The sequence below is a fragment of the Anopheles moucheti genome, chromosome 2 (assembly GCF_943734755.1).
Source record: "Anopheles moucheti chromosome 2, idAnoMoucSN_F20_07, whole genome shotgun sequence".
Taxonomy (NCBI): Eukaryota; Metazoa; Arthropoda; class Insecta; order Diptera; family Culicidae; genus Anopheles; species Anopheles moucheti.
This window is the reverse complement of record NC_069140.1, coordinates 34,818,571-34,837,584: the sequence shown is the minus strand read 5'-3', so window position 1 is coordinate 34,837,584 and position 19,014 is coordinate 34,818,571. Positions and strand designations below refer to the sequence as shown.

Below are 19,014 nucleotides of genomic sequence, written 5' to 3'. Positions count from 1 at the left end.
CTTCTGGAGCGATAAAACAGCAACCAACAAAACACAACATATAAGAGCTATAATAGTATGTTAGTAAACCGAGCCTGTCTATAGTAGCACAGCAGAATTCGAACAACCGGACGTATCCGACAAACGGTACGATATTTTAATTGTTTCTCCCATTCAACGCCATCAGCACCGCTAATATTGGGTAGTGCGATGAATCAGATTAGACGGAACAACAACGCATCGGTGAAGCGTTTTGTTTTGTTTGTTCTAGGCGATATCTTACGTAGCAAAGACAGAACTAGTAGAAAGGAACAACCAAAGGTGAAGCAAACTGTTTTGGTTTAAGTAGACGAAAGCGTAAGAAACAAAGTACACCACTTATTCGTTCACTTCCACCTGGCAAACACACTAAACCGGTATTGAATTCAATAAAGATGCGTATAATTGTGAATGGGGGATTTGTTTTTCTTAATTTTTCAAATGCCCTTCCAGGCAACTGTCTCCGAACTGTCGTATGCAGATATTTTAAATTTTTTCACACAAAATTATTGGTAGCAAGTTTTACACCTTATGGGGTCCATTGGGTGAGCGATAGGGGAATAAAGGGCCTAAACGAAAGCTTAACATCACTTGGCCACGTGTTTGGCCTGCAGCAGGAGTGGTCTAAACAAGTGATGAGCTTAATGAACCTTCTGAGAAGAGTCATTCAAATCAGGAATCGATGCTCGATCTTCTGTGGCGGATCAAGTTCTGTGGAGACCCTGATGGAAATGATAGTTTCGCAATCAATGACCGGAGTGTGGGGAGGGCCTGGGGAGGGCTTTCTCTGATTGTATCCAATTATTTTACGAATGGGGCAAGTTGATCTTGCCACACTAAGGAGAATATCTTGTAGGCGGCATTCAACATTGAGAAACTCCGACAATTGCTGCTTTCCAGCTTATCTCCCTTCTTGTATATGGGTTTTAGTTTGAACGTTACTTTATTGAAGACTTTCAAATGGACTGCTCACCATACAATACCACCCTAGAAACGATCGATGAGCTGCAGTATGTGGGCCTGCTCCTGCTCGCGCCAATCGCTATCGCTGGCATCGCCCAAATTACCAGCATACTCGCGCATAATGTTGCGTATCATTTTCATCGAGCCATTGTGCAGATTCAGTATCTTCAGCACGCGTTGTTTCACCACATCCGTGCAGCTGATTTCCAGTATAACGTAATCGACCAGCTGCAGTGTAAAGAGACCACCTGACAGACGCTTCACGTACACCACATCATCGTTCTGCTCGTCGTCTTCGTCTATTTGCTAAAACAATGCAAAAAAAAACAAACCGAGTCCATGTACGGATTAGATACATTCAGAATGCTCGGGAGAGAAAAAAAAAACAACGCAACTAACCATTTCCTGATCAATTTCCCGGTCCATAGTTTCCACCTTATCCAGATACTTTCTGTGCAGTTCCATCAGACGTTCCACCTTCTCGAACTCATTCTCGGTAAATTTGGACAGCAGCCGTTGCCGCTGGGATCCTTTGCAGTTGCGCAACATGCTGGCGATGATCGAAACGATATGCTCCTCGTGCTCGTCCGTGCTGAGCAGTCGCTTCTTGCTTCGTTTCGGTGTTTTCATGAACAGTGGAAAGATTGTACGCAGGCCAAGAATGTCGACGAACTTGTTGCAATTGTCACGCCCGTCCGGTCCGGCCATTGCGTGGTCTAGCACCTTCAGCGAACCATTGCGCGACAGCTTCTTTTCACGCAGCATCAAATTCATCAGCTGTAGCCCTTCACCTTTCAAAAACTTTTCACGATTCTCCTTTGCCATCAGGGCCGAGCACAGACTGTTGAACAGATTCTCCATGAACTCTTGTTCCTCGGCCGAGCTCGGATCGTGCCGCTTGTAGGCGGCCAGCTGTTGTAGCAGCACATCGATGCCGTCAATATTGCCCAGCGTGATGCGATTTTCGTTCGTGTCCTGTAGCAATATCGATAGAATTTCGCTACAGTAAAGCTTGTTCGCGTCGAACGGAATTTTCGCTCGCAAACGTTTCATAATCCACTGCAGCAAACCCTGATCGGCCACCTCCTTGGCAATGTCGGCCCTCACTTCGATGAGATTTTCAAAGATTGCCAGCGTATTGTGAACACCGTCCGCTTCCTCTTTCACAGACTCATCCAAACGTTCCAGGTTTTGTACCAACAATCCCGCGGCCTGCTGACTACGGAGCGCTTCTATCAGCGTTTCTGTACCGTCCAGGCTTTCGTGCAGAATGTCCACATCGGTAAGCTCCTGCAGCAGGTTTACAACGGCTACGCTGATGTCCGAATTTTGGTGAGACAGCAGGTCTAGCAAGCTGGCAACACCGTTCAGTTCGACTAGCAATGGATACAGATCGGGCACCGTAGCCACCGCGTGAAGCTCCTGCACGGCGTCGTTCAGTTCGATTTCACTTTCCATAAATTTTTCCGCATTGTCTGGGAATTTGATGCGCATTTCTTGATTTTTGAGGACACGCTTTTCAAACAGCAACAGCATCTTTTTGAGCCCACTCTCATCCAGCACCTCACCGTCCGGTTCTTCCGTTTCGACAAACTTAAGAATGTTTAACCGCTCTTCTTCGCTGATTTGCGGTTCCTTGGCTGGCAGAGCAGGATGCTCACGGGCACTTGCGCTCTGTTCGGACCGATGCACTTTTTTCGGCGGTTGACTGCGGGTCGGTTCCGGTTCCGGTGAGTGTTCATCGTCGTCGTCATTATGGTGATCCCGTTCAAAATCGGACGGGCGCTTTGGAGTTTGCTCGGGCTGAAATTGATGTATCCGACGTTTGAGATAGTGTTGCAACACCGGGTTAGGCGCAATGCATAGTTTACTTTGGCTTACCTTAAATGATAACAACTCTCCTACGTCCATTTTGCACGGAAAATAGCTACGGAATGATACGGTCGCGCAAATCTGATTGTTTTTCCGGCAAATGTTTCTGCAGCACCAAACGATGTAAACAAAGCTGCACGAACAAACGGTTCCACATGCGTTTACAACGTGCGATCGAAAATCATTTGACATGTCGGATTTGGGTAATTTTGACAGCAGTACGGTCACACGTTCATCCGACAAAAATACCCATAACCGGTTGTGATTTAAATTGCCCGTTCGGGTGCGGTAATTTATTTTTCTCAAAACTGTTACATAATTACAGATTATAATTATGATGTAAGATGTAATTTATAAATCCTTGATACTAGCGGTATCCGATCGGTAAGTAAAAAAACAGCTAAGCAATGTTTAAAATTGTGTACTTTTTATTTCCTATACACAACATTTACATTTAACAAAGCATTATATATCTCATATATTTTCCTCATTTTGTTGCTTTTATTATCCTTATTCTTATGTGGTTTTGTTTTTCCGTTTTTGTTTTCTCTCTTTGTGTATTTTCTTTTCACCATTTCCACCAACCTCGCCCTGTCGTTGTATGCAAGGGCCATTTGTGTTGTTTGCTGTCGTTCCAATTTCTTTCCATTAGTAATATTCTTAGTAAGGATTCAATTAATGAATTAATAAATTTAAATATATGCTATAGTGACGTTCATCTTACATCTTGCTAGATCACCATTCCAGTGACCCCTGCAAGATGGCTGCATTCTGCTAAGGATAAATCTCATGAGCGAGTTGAGTTTTTTTTTATTGTTTTTAGCATTACTCCAAACCTCTGACCGGCCTCCTTTCACGCTAATGATTGGAGCTAACTTGCTACATCTGTTAATGCTGCTGCTGCTGCTTTTGCTGATTGCAACGTTTTTATAATTGGCCAATTACTACTTGCTTCTAGTACTGATTAATTAAACTACCCATCGAACATAACAGATGTTGCCCCGCATACATCCTGGTGACTGATTTAGTTTTGCTCAATTTTTGGTTGTAGGCAGTACAAGTGACAGAACGCAAAATCCAAATCGGTACCATTTTAACCCACCGATGGCACGTGGTGAGGCGAATGTGTTACAATTTTGTTACAAGAACCAACCTATACTTTCACAGTCTCAACTAAATTCAACAGTAAGTAGATCAAATGGGATCGAAACTTTATTTTATCTTCGTTTTTTTTTCCTTTTCCAGTTTACTTATACTGTTTACTCACTGTACTATTAAAGCGATCCTAGTTATGAAACATGTATGTTGAATTCGTTGCAGGATTACTCGTTACTTTGACGTTACTACTCGTTTTACATTGGGAGCAAATCAAATGGTAAAAAGACGGTAGTAGTAGTACATTTTTGAGTATATAAATGAATGCAACACGTGTGTAGTAACTGGTAGTGGTATTTGCCTTCTATTCCTGGTAATACGTGCTTTACATAGTGCCGGCTAGTCCCGCTCGACGAATACGGGTTGCCGGTGGTGTGCTGCATTATGTCACGCATTGTGTCACTATTTGATTTGGAAAAATCGTAGCCCGTACTATTCTCTTGTGTTGCATTGTGCACATAGCCTTACGGAAGGCCAGATACCAATAGCGCAGCCATTGCTCTGTGGAATGCAATAGATAGTTAGTTGTGTTTTTTTTTGTTGGTTTGTTTGACTTTGTTTTTGTTGGTTTGTTTGCGAATGAACATCGCCCAATCCTTCCTTCCTCACTTAACTACCGCTATAATGTACCGCTAATTGAAGCTTAAATGTTAAGGACCTAAACATTAGTCAGCTAAAACGGGAGCCCCGATACAAATATGTAGGCTGCATTGGTAAGAGATTACTATAAGGTTAGCCCATTTGTTATCTGCGCCGTTTTGTCTAGTGAATGATTAATTGCTACTGCTGCTGATCCTGGGGGATACTACTACGAAGAGTGTGATTGTTTCGTATCATAACACGAAGGAACGATTCCTTCCCGCTGGCCGAATCCTTTTCATTTTTTCTTTTTGCTTACTGAATATCGCTCAGCACAGGAATGGTTCGCTTATCATTATGTCATTAGGCCTACTACTTAGTTTCGAGGTTTACTCTGGATCTAATTTCCAACACAACTACGTACATAGCGATTGATCTGCTTGGGGGATTTCATTTGGAAGAATAACGTGAAAGCAATGCAAGTGTGCACCTGGGTAGCTGTTCAGTGAGGAGTTGTTGTTCATATGCCTAGGAACAGAGGGATAAGAAACATAACGATGGGAATGTAATAGCATACGAGTAAATGGGGGGAAATAAGCTACATTTAGTGTGCAGTACATTAAAGCAAACCTCAGGCAGCAACAAGTAACTGGCATACTGGGGTTACGTCTAATCAAGATACTTCTTCTACTCGTTGAGCTTAACTAATGGAATGTAAGCTGTTTTTAGTATGCGAAATTCAATCTGTTTATATAGATATACTACTATTTACTAATTCAAATTTGAACAAATGGGCTGAATCCATCACCCCCACGCTCCTAGCGCAACGTTGCTCTCTTTGATATTTTCGATTTTCCGCTTTCGTTTCCGATTGATAAAACCTATTGTAATCCACCTTTGGTCATAATGATCCGCATGAGCATTTTAAACTCGTCTGGCTCGAAGTGTGGCACGCTGTAGCTTCCCCATATTTAACTTTAGCCCGTTGTAGATCGAGGTGTCTTTTCAAACCGGATTGACCGATATTTGCTTGCTCTATTTATCTTACGCACGAACTATAGGAGACGAAACAATATACCAAATGAATGGTATGCTAGATGTAATATTTATACTACTAACAGGCCAACAACTGCTGTTTGCTGCCATCAAGCGAGGGTTGCAGGTTAAATGGATTTCGCTTCCTTGCTGATTGGCTGCTTGGGTGCGTTGCTAGTATGTTGTCACCTATATGATTGCCCGCTTCCCATTCATTCCTTACGGCTATACCATTTATAGTAGTCTTTCCTACTTTTGCGTGCATGTTCAGAGTAGTGGCTCGTAGCGAATATTACTTTCCCCTATCACCATCCAGCATCTTGACACATGTGCCCACCAGCGTGGGATTCATAATAAAAAATATACATTTCATAAAACGGTCATAAACTCTAAGCTTAAATGATATGTATTATGAACATTACTTTTTACCTTGCTTCTGCTTCTGCTGCTTGCGCCTACTTCGATTACTTCTCAAAACCACCATGTAACTTTGCCTAGCGGAACCGGTTTGCCGTGGTGGTTCCGTTGTTTTAGTTTATCCTTCCTCCGTACGAAACACTTGAGCCAGATATTTTCTGTGGTTAGTAGAAGCGGTTCATGGCGTTGACCAGGTAGATTTGATAAACGTGAAATGAAAGCAGCACTTTTTCACGGAAGAAGCGGTAATTTTATGAATGGCTTCAGCACTGAATGTGCAACGTCCGAATGACGACTAGTGTGCAGTAAGTAAACAAACGTTTGACAGCCGACGCTTGTCAAAATGACAAGGAGCGACCCCATTTTGTTGGTCCGATTTATCGTTAGCGTGGGGTAAATAATTTCTCGCAATCGCATTGAAAGTAGTGTAGTGAAAGTGATTCAAGTGTACAGAACAAAATGTGAACGCATGAATGATGCGAAAACCGAACAGTACACGTATTATGTTGCTAGAAAGTGGTGGCACTCATCATCCGGTAGAACCGATAGTGCAACAAGAAGCAAACAAACATTCAGTCGGCTGGTAGTGGCAATTGCATTGAAGGTAGTGTAGTGAAAGTGATTCAAGTGTACAGAAGAAAAAGTGAACGCCAAAACCGAACAGTACACGTATTATGTTGCTAGAAAGTGGTGGCACTCATCATCCGGTAGAACCGATAGTGCAACAAGAAGCAAACAAACATTCAGTCGGCTGGTAGTGGCAATCGCATTGAAGGTAGTGTAGTGAAAGTGATTCAAGTGTACAGAAGAAAAAGTGAACGCATGAATGATGCGAAAACCGAACAGTACACGTATTATGTTGCTAGAAAGTGGTGGCACTCAACATCCGGTACAACGGATAGTGCAACAAGGAGCAAACACACATTCAATCGGCTGGTATGGGTAAGTGTTGCCGTGAACGTTTTTTTTGTTGACATATTATACAAACGAATATTTATCTGATTTTTCATGTTTTAGGTAAGTCAAGCCATAAAACATCAATCACTCCAAACATACCGTGACCGTACATACGTACTGTAAGAAGATGCAAATATCCAAGGATCAAGCAACATTGAAGGTATAATTGTATTGGAAGCAATGTAGTTTACGCACAGCACATTTCACGTTTACCTTTACATGCGTTCAGTTTGGGGGCATTATCGACCATTTTTCGAACCGCAATCGATCTCACTTATACTGTCTAAACCCACTGGCAATGAAGGAATTTGTGGATGTCCTTTATGTCCGAAGTATCGTCTTTTTTTGTTTCGATTGTTAATACTTTGTCCCACGGAGCTAGCGTATTTTATGCATCGCTTTGTGTACGTGGCTGTAAATGTATGATGTATGCGTTTCCACACCAGTTTGCATTGCAGTGCAGTGTGCTGCAAGATCATGCAACATGTGTGCTCTATTTGCCCATTTAATGTACTTGTCTAGTATTTGTATTTTTTTTTCTTCTACTTTTATAATACTTTTTGTTTTCTCATTTGAAAATTGGTCCATTTTCAACGTGAATCATTGGCCAGGGAGGATGTACCCAACGTGCATCGGAAACGAGTGTTTGTGGCAACTCAGTAGCAGTCAAAATGAATCTCATGTCGTGAATGATAACAGAACTTATTGCACGACACTTACATTACTTAGCCATTTGAAACAAATCGCTCCAACCATGAAACTAGCGGGCTCGGATGTGCAATACATTACATTTGACACAAAATACATTACAAAACAAGGGTTTTGAGACTACTACTAAACACGTGCATGGGGTAGGTTTTTTTTCGCTCACAAACACACCATTTGGGTTTGGTGTAAAATGAAGTGGCTAAGCCAAAAGTGGGGGGGTGCGGGGATGGAAGGTGGGAGCGGCCCTTGTTCACTTGGGTTGGGACTACGGTTATTTACGCGAGAAAGGATACGATACCTACGCGATGCATCGACATACGACTTGAACTAGAGAGATGATCACGATCACGATGAGCGTTGAGTGCGCAAGGAATGGTCACCATCTACCGATGACTGCCACTGTGTTGCTGTACGTTATGGCACCACCCAATTAGATGCACCATTGTAAGTAAGTGCATGCGTGTGCGGGGGTTTGTGTGGGTGTGTGTATTTGTGTACATGTGCGCGATGCATACGTGCGAGATTGTTGTTTACTGGGCTTAAACACCTTTCTTACTTGTCGACAATTGTTTGTATGTCCTAGTTGTGTTGAAGGGAACCGTTTGCTAACAGTTACCTTCAAGGAAATCATCACAATAATGCGCGTTAAGAGCGTTTGTTTCGTGTGTATGTGTGTGTGTTTGTTGTTGTTGTTGGTTGTTGTTTTGTTTGTTTTGTTACTTTTCTATAATAATTGTTGCTTGTGGCTGTTAGCTGCTTTGTTGCTACTGGGTTTGCTTGCGCGATCCTTCACTCCATCCACTTTAACGCCAATTTGCCCAACCATAATGCATGCTTACATATTTGTGTGTATATATATATATACTACTATATGTATGTATATATTCATACATAAGACTACATAATTGAACAGCGATGACGGTGCCTTTTTGTTATTGTTTTTCAAATCAAGTGGCGTGCTATACACACAGGCCTTGTAATAGCAAACACGCAATGGGAATGAAAATCTCAAGCAGTGGCTGACTGGGCTGTGGGCTTACGGGTGTAGATATGCGCGCAACCTTAACACCATCGCCAAAGTCCTGCTGTTACTCCGTGCCTGTGCACGCATTTCTTCCATCATGTCCCACAGAGAGATAGTAGAATGTGGTGCAATACATTAGCAACGAAAAGAAAAGATCGTACATCTAAATTGTCTCATCGCGCGCGAAAAGTAAAAGCATTGGCGCAATTTAAATAGCTTGATTTTCTTGACACAGTCGACAGTCGATTGTGGTGGTTTGCTGCCTATTCTTTCTCTCTATTTCTCTAACATAGTCTCCTTTGCTTTTCCTCCCTCTTTCTCGCTATCTCGCTGCAGGGGCCCAAATTTATTTTCTCACTAGTTCCACTTACAGCTTGCTAAGATCATCGCGGAGTTTCCCGCTTGTTCGACTGTCGCAGTCGCGATTTTGCACTTTGCATGTGGTGTTACATTGGTGATTGATTATCGTGTTTTGGTTTAGATTTTTGCTTTGCTTCGATTTCCTTTTTTTTTGGCCCATCAGCTGCAGTTGGCTTTATGGAGTTAACGCAAACAAATAACGCACCGGCAATGCTGAAAGTCCCTCCGAGCGTAGTAGGTGTAAAATGAGGTTTCTTTTTTTTGTTGTGTTGCGCACTCGCAATTGTTTATGCTCTATTGGCGGCCTTGATTTGCTTTGATCGTTTGTTTTCTTATTTTTTTTTGCGTGTATTTATCCTCATTGTTGGGTTGTTTTTTGTTTTAATACGAGTTGGGAAAATACGTCTCAGCAGTTTTGTACGATTTTTTAAACTTAACCTCACCTGGAATGATTTTAGCTGGGCTCCCATTTCGCTGTTTTTGTTGGGCTTTGGTTTGACTGTCCACTCCGATGCGAACCTGCATCCGCCCTTTTACACACCTGCGTGCGTTCTGTTCGGCCCATGTCCTACGCCTTCCACCAGTGCGCAACCTTAAAACTATTCGATTTTTATCATTAGATTGCAACAGCATTACAAGGTATGATATGTTTTCGGTTTTTTTTCTTTCTTCTTCTTTAATTTATTTTTTTTTTATTTTCCTTAACTCATTTCCCACGGACTATCTTCTTGTTTTTTTTTTCTTTTTGGATTTCTTGCATTGTTTACTGCATCGCTAGGTTTTGGTATCTAAATAATTTTTAATTTATCTTTATATCTCTACTTTCCCCCTTCAAAGTGTAGCTTTCTGGTTGTTTTCCCTCTCTGCTCTCTCTCTCTCTCTCTCTCTCTCTCTCTCTCTCTCTCTCTCTCTCTCTCTCTCTCTCTCGTTCGCTTTACAGAGTTATCAGCTCATGGTGTAGCATACACGCGGTTTTTCTGACGCTTTCTTGCCTATTTTTAAATTTGTAGATACAACTGCAATAGATTCCTTGGTAGCTGGCGGCCAAGGCATGGGGTTAGCTTCACTATCCTCACACTATCCAATGTCTGGCTAGAAGGGAAACGCTAAACTATTTTGTTTGTTTGCTTCCGAAAACCAGACATCCGAACGGTTTATACGCGCATATTGTTACAAATTCTACCGCTCCCATGTTCATTGTTTTCCACCAAATGTGAAGATAGAAATGTGCTTATGCGGCGAAGTTTACGTTTCGTGTCGTACCGGTTTTAAGTAATCTAATTTGTTCTTCCTCACTTGAAAAATGTGTATGTGTGTCTGTGTGTGTCTTATTTGCTGCTCTTGTTTACCAGTTTGCTGTGCTTTGCGCATCGCTAGTACTAAAAGGTTGCTAGTTTCATCAGTTACATCTAATTGATTGTTGATAGTATTTGTGGGTTTTACTTGCAGGTATTACGCCTAGGTGTATTAAGTTTGTTGTGTGGTTTTGATTTTTGTCTTTAAACGCCTTCTTCTTCTTTTTTTCGTTTTTGTTGTTGTTTTATTCGCATTCCTTCAGCAGTTTCGAGATAATCCAAGGCTTTTGTAAATTGGTTTGTTCTCGGAAAAAAAAAATATTCGCTTTATTTAAAAGGTGTCTGTATGATTAAGAATGATTTTGTTGCAGTTTGCAAGTAATTCATTTCGTTTCGTGCTTCTGTCTGTAGCCAACATAAACCTTTTTTTCCGTTCTTCGTGGCGGAATTTACTAACATTAAATAGTACTTTTGTGTGGGGCGGGAGCATCGGGTCGTTTGTGGTTGGTTGGTCTAGGGAAGGAAGTTTGAAGATTGTGGATGGTCGCAGGGTGGAGCTGTTGACCTTAGCCTTATCGACAGGTGCAGGTGAATCATTCTACGACCGCTTCTCCGTACGGTGTAAATTTCGCCTTTCGCCTTTCGCCCACCTGTGGTGATGCCCGTTTCCGAACCTGATGCCGAGTTACTAAGCCTTTACCGGAACCAATACATGCTCGTGTAGTGTAAGCAACGGACAAAGGAAGGTGTAGAGAATATGAGGAAATAGTTATTGGTTGCGTATATATATATATGTGTGTATATATGTAGCTTTATATATTAAGGTTTAACATTTGTTTTGTTTATTGTTCCGGTGTTATAGTTCATGGTGTTTAGTGTGCCGCCGTACCAATCCTGGCCCGGTCAGTAGATCCTGCTACAAACCGCCCCATGCTGTATCGTGTGCGAGTGCATCGTGTGTAGAAGATAGAAAGAAGTATTACTGTGGTTGGCATGTGTGTGTGTAAGTGTATTGGATTTTTCCTGCTCGCAAAGTTTCCCCGCTCAATTGTATAGGGTGTTCCACCGATATACCGGGTTTGTTCATTTGCTGTATGGTTTTGTCGTTTGCCTCAATAAGTTGCATTAATTACCATAAGAAGGTTGTGATTTAGTTCGGTTTGCTTTGCTACACTGGTATTACCTTCTTTGTTGTCTCTTTGTTGTGTAGTGATTTCGGTAGCTGTTCCGACCAACGGTTTGCTTCACTACTTTTGCCTTTTTTGTCTCCCCCTTATGTTTTCTTTCCTTTTTTCTCATTACTTCTTCTTCTTCTTCTTCTTCTTCTTCTTCTTTTTCGTCTCCTTCTTCTTCTTCTTCTTCTTCTTCTTCGTTTATGTATTCCTACGTTATCTTCGCTCCTGCGCTAAAGGGCAAACTGTGTTAGGAAAAAAATTTGTTCCTCACTATCTTAAAGCTTAAACGAACTCTAGGCCATGGAGAGGGGGGAGTAGTAATTATTGTATGAATCTGACCGTAACTGTTGTGAGCAGTGACACTAGCAGCACAATCAGATCAGGTCGGTAAAAAAATGCGCTGCTTTCGCACGGTGCACTCGGCAGTGGTTCCCCTCCAATGTTAGCTGCGGAAGGAAAGCACGAAGGTATCGGTTTAGAATCGTTTATTGTTGCGAAACCAGTTACATCTTACGTGCGGCGGAGATACTAACAGGTAGCTGCGACGAGCTGGGGAAGATATTTCTTCCAGAAGGCACACTGCCTCAACCGGGGACCCCGACCGACGAAGGACGTGTTGAGGCCCAGCTCCAGATAGTGCCGTCCGTGGGCCGTATGTTTGGGCCATTCGGGAAATTCGCTACTCGCGGTGTTGGGATTGGGATTGCTGTAATGGAAATGCATGGATGGCATCGTTAGCGCGGCACTCTGTAACGGGCACGTGCGCGGACACGGCACTTACCCCGTCTTGGCAAAGTTGGACCAGTATCGCATGATCTTTCGGCTAAAGTCTTTCTCGTCCTCGGTGTAGCCGAGGCTGGGATTGAGCGGTTCCCCGAACACGTAGTTTATCTCATCGCCGTGCATAACGCCCGTCCAGCGTGGCCACGGGTTGCCTTTGCTTCGGTGCGTGTACAGGTACATGTATACATTGTTGCCCTCCTCGGCGTACCGCTGGGCGAACTCGTTCACGTTGCAGGTGAAATGGTAGTCGCCCACCATCTTGTCCAGCGCGTCCCGGTTGCTGTTCGGGTTGTCCGGTTCGGTCCAGTCGGTGTACTCGAACACGATCGCCTGCCGGGCGGCACCGTTCACGTACGGGTTGAGTTCCCGCACCGCCTGAAGAAATTCTTCCCGCGACACCGTTACGCCTTCCTCCTTGCGCAGCAGCTCCGTCAGGTAGTAGATGATGAAGTAGTAACCTTCCTCTGTGTTGCTGCCGGTGAGAATTTCCGTCTTTTTGAACCGTCCGCTAGCCAGCGACCGTTGGGGCGTTTCGTCCAGGAACGCACCGTCGACGACCGGCACGAACGGGAACTCGCATATACCGAGCGTGCCCCACTCGTTGTTCACCAGCACGTGCGGATCCTTACCGCGCAGACATTCGACCGCGTCGCTCAGCTTGCTCGGCTCGTGTGGACATCCGACCGCTTCCGCAAGTCGCAGCGCTCTGTGAAAGCACAAAGGATGTAGCTAGGTTATTGTTTATGCGCGAAGGTAATGTTGTGTACAGTGGACGCACCTGAGCGTTGCTTCCTCGCGCGATACCAGTGCCCACGGTGCCGTCGGTGAACCGCTCTGCAGGATGGCGCGCTGGAACAGATCACGCGAAAGCGCGGACAGCAGATGAAGCGATACGGATACTGCACCGGCACTCTCCCCGAACAGTGTCACTCGCGATGGATCACCTCCGAACCGGTGGATGTTATCTCGAACCCAGCTGTATTGTTTTTTTATGTTTTGGATGCGAAAAAATTATCAGATTATTTGACAGAGCGTCACTCATGTTTCACCGCGTCTAAAAGCCTACCGTAGTGCCAAGTTCTGATCGAACAGTCCCGCATTGCCCGGCGCTTCCGGTGTGCCGAGAAACAGGAAACCCAAGCTCGCCACGCGGTACTGCAGCGATACGACGATCACGTTCTCCTCCGATGCGAGCGCCCGGTGATCGTACACGTCGAGCGTTGCCGTGCCGGAGTAGAACCCACCGCCAAAGATCCACAGCATAACGGCAGCATTCTTCGGTCGGGGTCGCGGTGCCACCACGTTGATGTACAGGCAGTCCTCCGACAGCGGTGTGTTCGGGTTCCACATCGTCGCACCCGGGAAGTCACCGAACACGGTATCCACGATCTGCACGCAGCTGTTCGGCGGTGTGGTCGCGTTTAGCACGCCGGTCCACTTCTCCGCCGGTCGGGGATGGCGGAAACGTAGCGGCCCGACCGGTGGCTGTGCGTACGGAATGCCGAGCCACACATCTACCTTTTTGCCGCTGGGTGCCTCCACCGTGATGCCACGAATGCGACCCTTGTCGGTGTTCACTACCAGCGGATCGTTGTCGTTAGCGTCTGGAGCATGTTCGAGAGATAAAGGGAGAGTTGTTGGGGTGATCTTAGACTTTATGGTGGGTGGTGGGTACACGTGTACATTAAATTAGAACCGTTTTTTGAATGATTTCTTGAATCCTTAAGTGTTCGTAATTCGATCTAAAAGCGGCATTTCGCCGTGTAAATTATTTAACAAGAGAATCTGGTTGAGGATTGCTTCAAAGAGCCTTCCTTCCTTCACAGCTGAGTACTATTCGGAGTGTTGGTGAACATTGATGAAATGTTAGGCTTGATCAGTGTTCTTCTTATTCAACTTCTTGAACCCTTGATTAACCAGTCAGATCTATTAAGATCTCTAGCCTTCGTCCGGACCTTAATTGGGCAGAAAAAAATGTCTTCAGAACCTACAGCTACAGTCCTTTGTGGAAGATTCCCGGCTGGCCAGATGCAATATTCTATGGGACTTCATTTCATGTTTGCTGTTGGGTGGCATTCCCCCAAATAAAACTATCTGACATTTTTTCAGGTATAGACTGTTCTTCAGATGGAAGAAGTAATAATCATTGCTAGATTGAATATATACGGCGGATACGAAGGAGCCAAAAATCCTCGCTTTGCCGTTCGGACAAAGTTCTTCGGACTGTTTTTATAATGTATTGGTACAAAAATAACTGACAACGCTTTTATACATAATCTGTACATCTCGAATGAAATATCTCCACTATTGGTCCATTTTTTTTTTTAATGCACACGTAACCTGTGCGATGTACTTACCCGAGTTCGATTCACGCCTCGTCAGACCGCGCCGTCGCGGTGTTGCACCACTGTGGACATGCTCGCGCTCGAGCGTGCCCAACTCGGGATCTATAATTCGTACGGACTCACCGTGACCTATATATGGTGTAAAAAATGCATCTGAAAAATTGGAACCACAAACAACACACAAACATGTCAAAAGAAAACCAACAAACAACAACAACGAAGGAAATTCAATCTATCGCAACAATGCGCATTCATTATTGGCGGGGCGTGGTGGTGGTGGTGGCGGCGCGGGCGGCGGCGACACAGAAGAAGGAGAAGGCGCAACAATGGTCATGGTGGTAGTGGTGAGGGTGTTTCATGGCGCCCATGGGTGTTGTCGGAAGGGTCGCGGTGGTGGGAGCGATTGTTGGGTAGCATTTGATGGACGAATTTAAACACAGCGTCCTTTCAACCGATTGCTACTAACTGTCAGCTGTCAAATGTGACAGATGGGTTTTAAGTGTTTTAGCGGAATAGTATTTTTTTAAGTAAAATTAATAACCGAAACTTCCATTACTGTTTCAATTTGCGCGTAAGGTCACTTTAATTGTCCATTTAAATTTAACTGGATAAATGGATGTAACTAACAACACCACAATTAATGTGTTCAGGGGAAGTCTAAGCCTGAGTTTTGGAAACGATTCGCTGCCTACAAGACACACACACACACACGCACGCACACACCGCACGCTCACGTTCTGGTTCTGGATGAAGAACATTCGTAGCGGAAGTAGTAGTAGTAGTAACGAATCAAACATGACGTGGGATAAAAGTACGAAGAAGAATAAGAAAGAGACGTGAAAAATCACTCGAAACTTGAACTTGCTTGGCATGGTTGCTGTATATGTATCTATATATATATATGTATATTATTAAAAAGGTAAAACATAGAAGTGCCGAACACTTTCAGTTAATTGCACATTCAAAGCTGTCGTGTTGTGGGTGCTATATTGCAGGTGCGCCTTATTAGTGCTGTTTGGTACGTGGAGTGGTACAGTGGCGAAGAAAAATAGCCTACATATTATGGTGGTGCAGGTGCTCAATGTGTGCTGAATCGTGTTGTGCTAGTTGCATATGGGTGCATAAGGTGCGTAAAGAGAAAGGATATCTTACCAGGTCAGAGTCAGGGTCATCGATGAAAAGGTTAGTGAGTTAATAGGACTTTCTTCGGACAGTGGGTGGGTGGGCTTGTTTAATGGTCGATGGCAGTTTGTTTTATAGTATTTAAGAGACTTTGAATTGGACGCTTTTTCGGGAAGTTTATAGCATTGATTTTACTGAGCAAATTTTGCATATTAAGTCTTGCCTCTTGCGCGATCGCACATTTATCGGGTTTTTTTAGTCTCGAATTCAAAAACAATCCATTATTTCGTTGCTGTGTATATACTCTATATGTTAAGATTCTGTTTATGTCGCGATTTAGTAAGCAAGGAACGCCCGCCAGCGATTGTCGTTAACAATATTTTGATTTCCTGTTGTTCATGCAAACTTAACAGTAACAAGCGTGGATAACTGAAGAAAATTTAGTTAGGTTTGCCCTTGCAAACACATGAACAATGAATGCTTTTGCAATGTGAATCATCTTCATTTTGCAATAGCATATTGTTCGATAAATACTAGACTGCACGAACCGTCTGGGGTTAGAATGCTGAAAATGGGTTGCAAACAGAAGCAAAAGTAAAGCTCATCTACGTACTCAATGCTACTACTACGTACAATGTGAAAGTACAATTAGTTGAGAGAACATAAATAAATAAAATAGAGAAATCACATTTCAGTACGGTTAGGAGAAAAAAAAAACAACAGTGACGAAGTAAAGGGTGCCATTAAATCACAGATAGAAAGAGCGGAATCGAACGGACAGACATAGTAAGCAAGTGGTATGAAAAGTGTTTGAAGACTGAAAAGTGTTTGTGCAGTTTCTTATTTTCTGTTTGTTTGTTTTTTTTTTTTTGACTTGTCCCTTCAACTTTTTGAGACACGGGGAGAATAAGAAAGCGCACGGGGTGAGAAGACCGGATACGGTCAATCGGACCCATCGTTTCCTCGCTGGCGCGTTTGCCCCCGGCGAGGAGAACGGCTAATGGCACGCGTGACTGTGTCGTCTCTGTGTGGTGTGTTCGTGTACGGAATGGTCCGCATTTCGGACGCCATCCAACCGACCTGCATCTTTGCTGAGCGTAATCCGTGCCACGTCTTCCTCGCCCGACGATGACAACGACGAGGATGAGGATGCGCCGCCGGCAGCAGGTGCGGACGCTATCACACCGGACGCGAGCGATCCGGACTGGGCGGATTGGGAGGATAGGCCAGCGCCGGCAACCGACAGCTGATGCGCGCCGATGGCGGCACCATTGTTGAGCTCGTGATGCCGGCCCTGCACGGTAGCGGAGGGCGGCAGCAGCAGTAGTAGCGCCGTGCTGCACAGCAGCCCCAGCGGAACGATCCGTCGTCCTAACCGTAGTCTACCCATCAGCAGCCCTCGGATCTCCATCGGTATTGGTGGAGAGTGCTGAAAATGAAAACGAAACGATGGCAAAAATGTCACAGATTAGTGGTGGCTCGCTTGCTTTGGATATACTTCTTTTCTACGCTTCTTGATTAAACCGAGGCTTGGTGAAAGAAAGCCGGAGCGAAAACATCAAATCATGAATTTCCCAGCAGCATCCCAGACGAACTTCCCTTTCCGGTGCTTCCGGTTTGACACGGAACGCTTTTTTCGAATTCCAAGACTTTGACTGTACAATTTGTGTCTGTGTGTTTTTTTTCCTTTCTCTCTCCTCCCCCCCAAAGGCGGAATTTTAATATTCATAGTCAATCGTGCGTTCCGGCGGAAATGGAATCGGTACGATTTCGTACGCCGGCATCTGCCGGCAATCGTGCGTCCGGTACGATGGTGATGATAGTAATTACGGCTTGGGATTAGACGCTGATTTCGCTACAGGCCAGCCTCCAATCACCCACCAGCGGGAGGATTAAAGAACAAAGCACTAGCCCACAATCCGGCCCCCCTAGCTTAGCGTTGGTACAGACGAAGGAATGTCTAACTCTCTTTTAGTACATCGCCGCTACTACGGGGCCTCTTCTGGCCTCTTCCCTTTTTTTGTCCTATCGTTTGACAGTTTGAAGTTTGCAGCACGACACAGTTGATGATCCTGGCTTGCACGGTTTGGATCCGGAGCGGCAAACATTTCTGCTACGTTATTGTTGGATCAGAGACTAAAAATGCTAATTCGCCACTAATCCACACCGGTGTTCTGTGCTGGTCTTTTCAATGATACCGGCAAGATGAGACTACTCTTGGCCGATGAACTTGGTTGGATTGAAAGTATGGTTTTACGCTTGGTGAAAAATTTCTGCAGAATGAAGTGAAATGAAGCACCTTTGGCACTTACTACCTGGCTTACTTTAAACTTGGTTGTCCACGACAGGCAAATGCATTATCGGACCTAAAGTGTTGGAAATACGCTGATGTTATGTAATGGAGGTCTTTTCATAAACTACAACCCTGACCACCACCCTGACCGGCTGTTGATTGATTTTTTGACATAAGTCATCACTCAACTGAACCCGTAAACTTCTCGAATTCACGGACCACTCGCCTAACAATGGGCCGTGCCACTGCATAATCATTAGTTCCAGTCCCAGGTTGTATTAGTCCCGTAGAGCTGTTCCCAAAGCCGAAAAAGGACCAACTCATCAGTATTTAGGTACGGATCCGCATCCGCATTCTTCCCCTTTCCCCGTGGAACGTCCCAACCCAAATGCCGGGTTCTTATTTATCGCCCATAATTCTCCTCTCCGGTGACTTTACGATCGGAAGCGACAGGACAATTATTTGGCTGCCCGTACCATTTTCTGTTAGTTTGCGAGTCGAATTATTCCCACCCATGGTGTTCTGTTGGTTCGCCGGTTTGATAAGCACCGGACTGACATTTGCTCTCCTCTCGCCGTGTCTTTGGCAATATCGGATTTTGGGCCGCACGGTACGGTGTTGTTTTCTTTTAATTAAATTCCTTATTAAAGTTTTCCCTATTTATTCTTAGTACCGGAAAAACTTACACATCCGCATCCGGGGTGTTTACTTGCCAGAGAACTCTTCGGAAGCATGGGGAAAGTAACGAACCACACCGGCTGATTCATTTTTGTGTGACGGCTTATCCCGGCTTGGCTTGCTTGGATCAATATCCTAACACAGCCTTCCGCCTTCCGTACGGGTACGGGAGCTTGTTAATGGAAAATTGGTTCTCTCATGACTATATTCAAACCCTTTCCCCGGGGCCGGGGCG

The 19,014-nt window shown here is 44.4% G+C and overlaps 2 protein-coding genes and 1 long non-coding RNA gene across 5 annotated transcripts in view; all 3 read right to left on the bottom strand.

Annotated features, from left to right (window-relative positions):
* Positions 1 to 938: 938 nt before the first annotated feature.
* On the bottom strand, positions 939 to 2,973 carry LOC128297330 (beta-catenin-like protein 1). Of its 2 annotated transcripts, none has more exons than XM_053032956.1 (3): positions 2,863 to 2,973; positions 1,372 to 2,784; positions 939 to 1,287 (listed from the first exon to the last, which is right to left on the bottom strand). In XM_053032956.1, exons 1-3 carry the CDS (start codon positions 2,890 to 2,892, stop codon positions 1,006 to 1,008), a joined length of 1,725 nt encoding a protein of 574 aa, XP_052888916.1. In that variant the 5' UTR covers positions 2,893 to 2,973; the 3' UTR covers positions 939 to 1,005. The 2 variants fall into 2 exon arrangements, with proteins under 2 accessions (XP_052888916.1, XP_052888915.1); XM_053032955.1 differs by having other exon boundaries at positions 1,381 to 2,784.
* Positions 2,974 to 4,042: 1,069 nt separating this feature from the next.
* Positions 4,043 to 11,549, bottom strand: LOC128299461 (uncharacterized). The gene is made up of 2 exons (XR_008287300.1): positions 6,052 to 11,549; positions 4,043 to 4,509 (listed from the first exon to the last, which is right to left on the bottom strand). It is a non-coding gene; the product is annotated as an uncharacterized LOC128299461 (long non-coding RNA).
* Positions 11,550 to 11,606: 57 nt separating this feature from the next.
* Positions 11,607 to 19,014, bottom strand: part of LOC128299460 (acetylcholinesterase) — a 71,115-nt gene continuing 63,707 nt past the window's right edge. Inside the window, exons 2-8 of one of the 2 annotated variants that reach the window (XM_053035435.1) lie at positions 16,889 to 17,237; positions 14,699 to 14,839; positions 13,408 to 13,945; positions 13,120 to 13,317; positions 12,340 to 13,047; positions 12,092 to 12,264; positions 11,607 to 12,004 (exon numbers count right to left, since the gene is read on the bottom strand). In XM_053035435.1, the coding sequence (XP_052891395.1) occupies positions 11,880 to 12,004; positions 12,092 to 12,264; positions 12,340 to 13,047; positions 13,120 to 13,317; positions 13,408 to 13,945; positions 14,699 to 14,839; positions 16,889 to 17,219 (2,214 nt within the window). In that variant the 5' untranslated portion in view covers positions 17,220 to 17,237 and the 3' untranslated portion in view covers positions 11,607 to 11,879. Of the gene's footprint in view, positions 12,005 to 12,091; positions 12,265 to 12,339; positions 13,048 to 13,119; positions 13,318 to 13,407; positions 13,946 to 14,698; positions 14,840 to 16,888; positions 17,238 to 19,014 lie in introns of those variants that run through there. The other variant, XM_053035436.1, reaches the window with a different exon arrangement.

Coding starts and splice junctions, on each gene's coding strand:
- LOC128297330 (XM_053032956.1), bottom strand. CDS start 2,892: ATGGACGTAGGAGAGTTGTTATCATTTAAG. Junction 2,785..2,862: donor GAGAGTTGTTATCATTTAAG/GTAAGCCAAAGT, acceptor CATCAATTTCAG/CCCGAGCAAACTCCAAAGCG. Junction 1,288..1,371: donor ATCAGGAAATGGTTAGTTGC/GTTGTTTTTTTT, acceptor GCATTGTTTTAG/CAAATAGACGAAGACGACGA.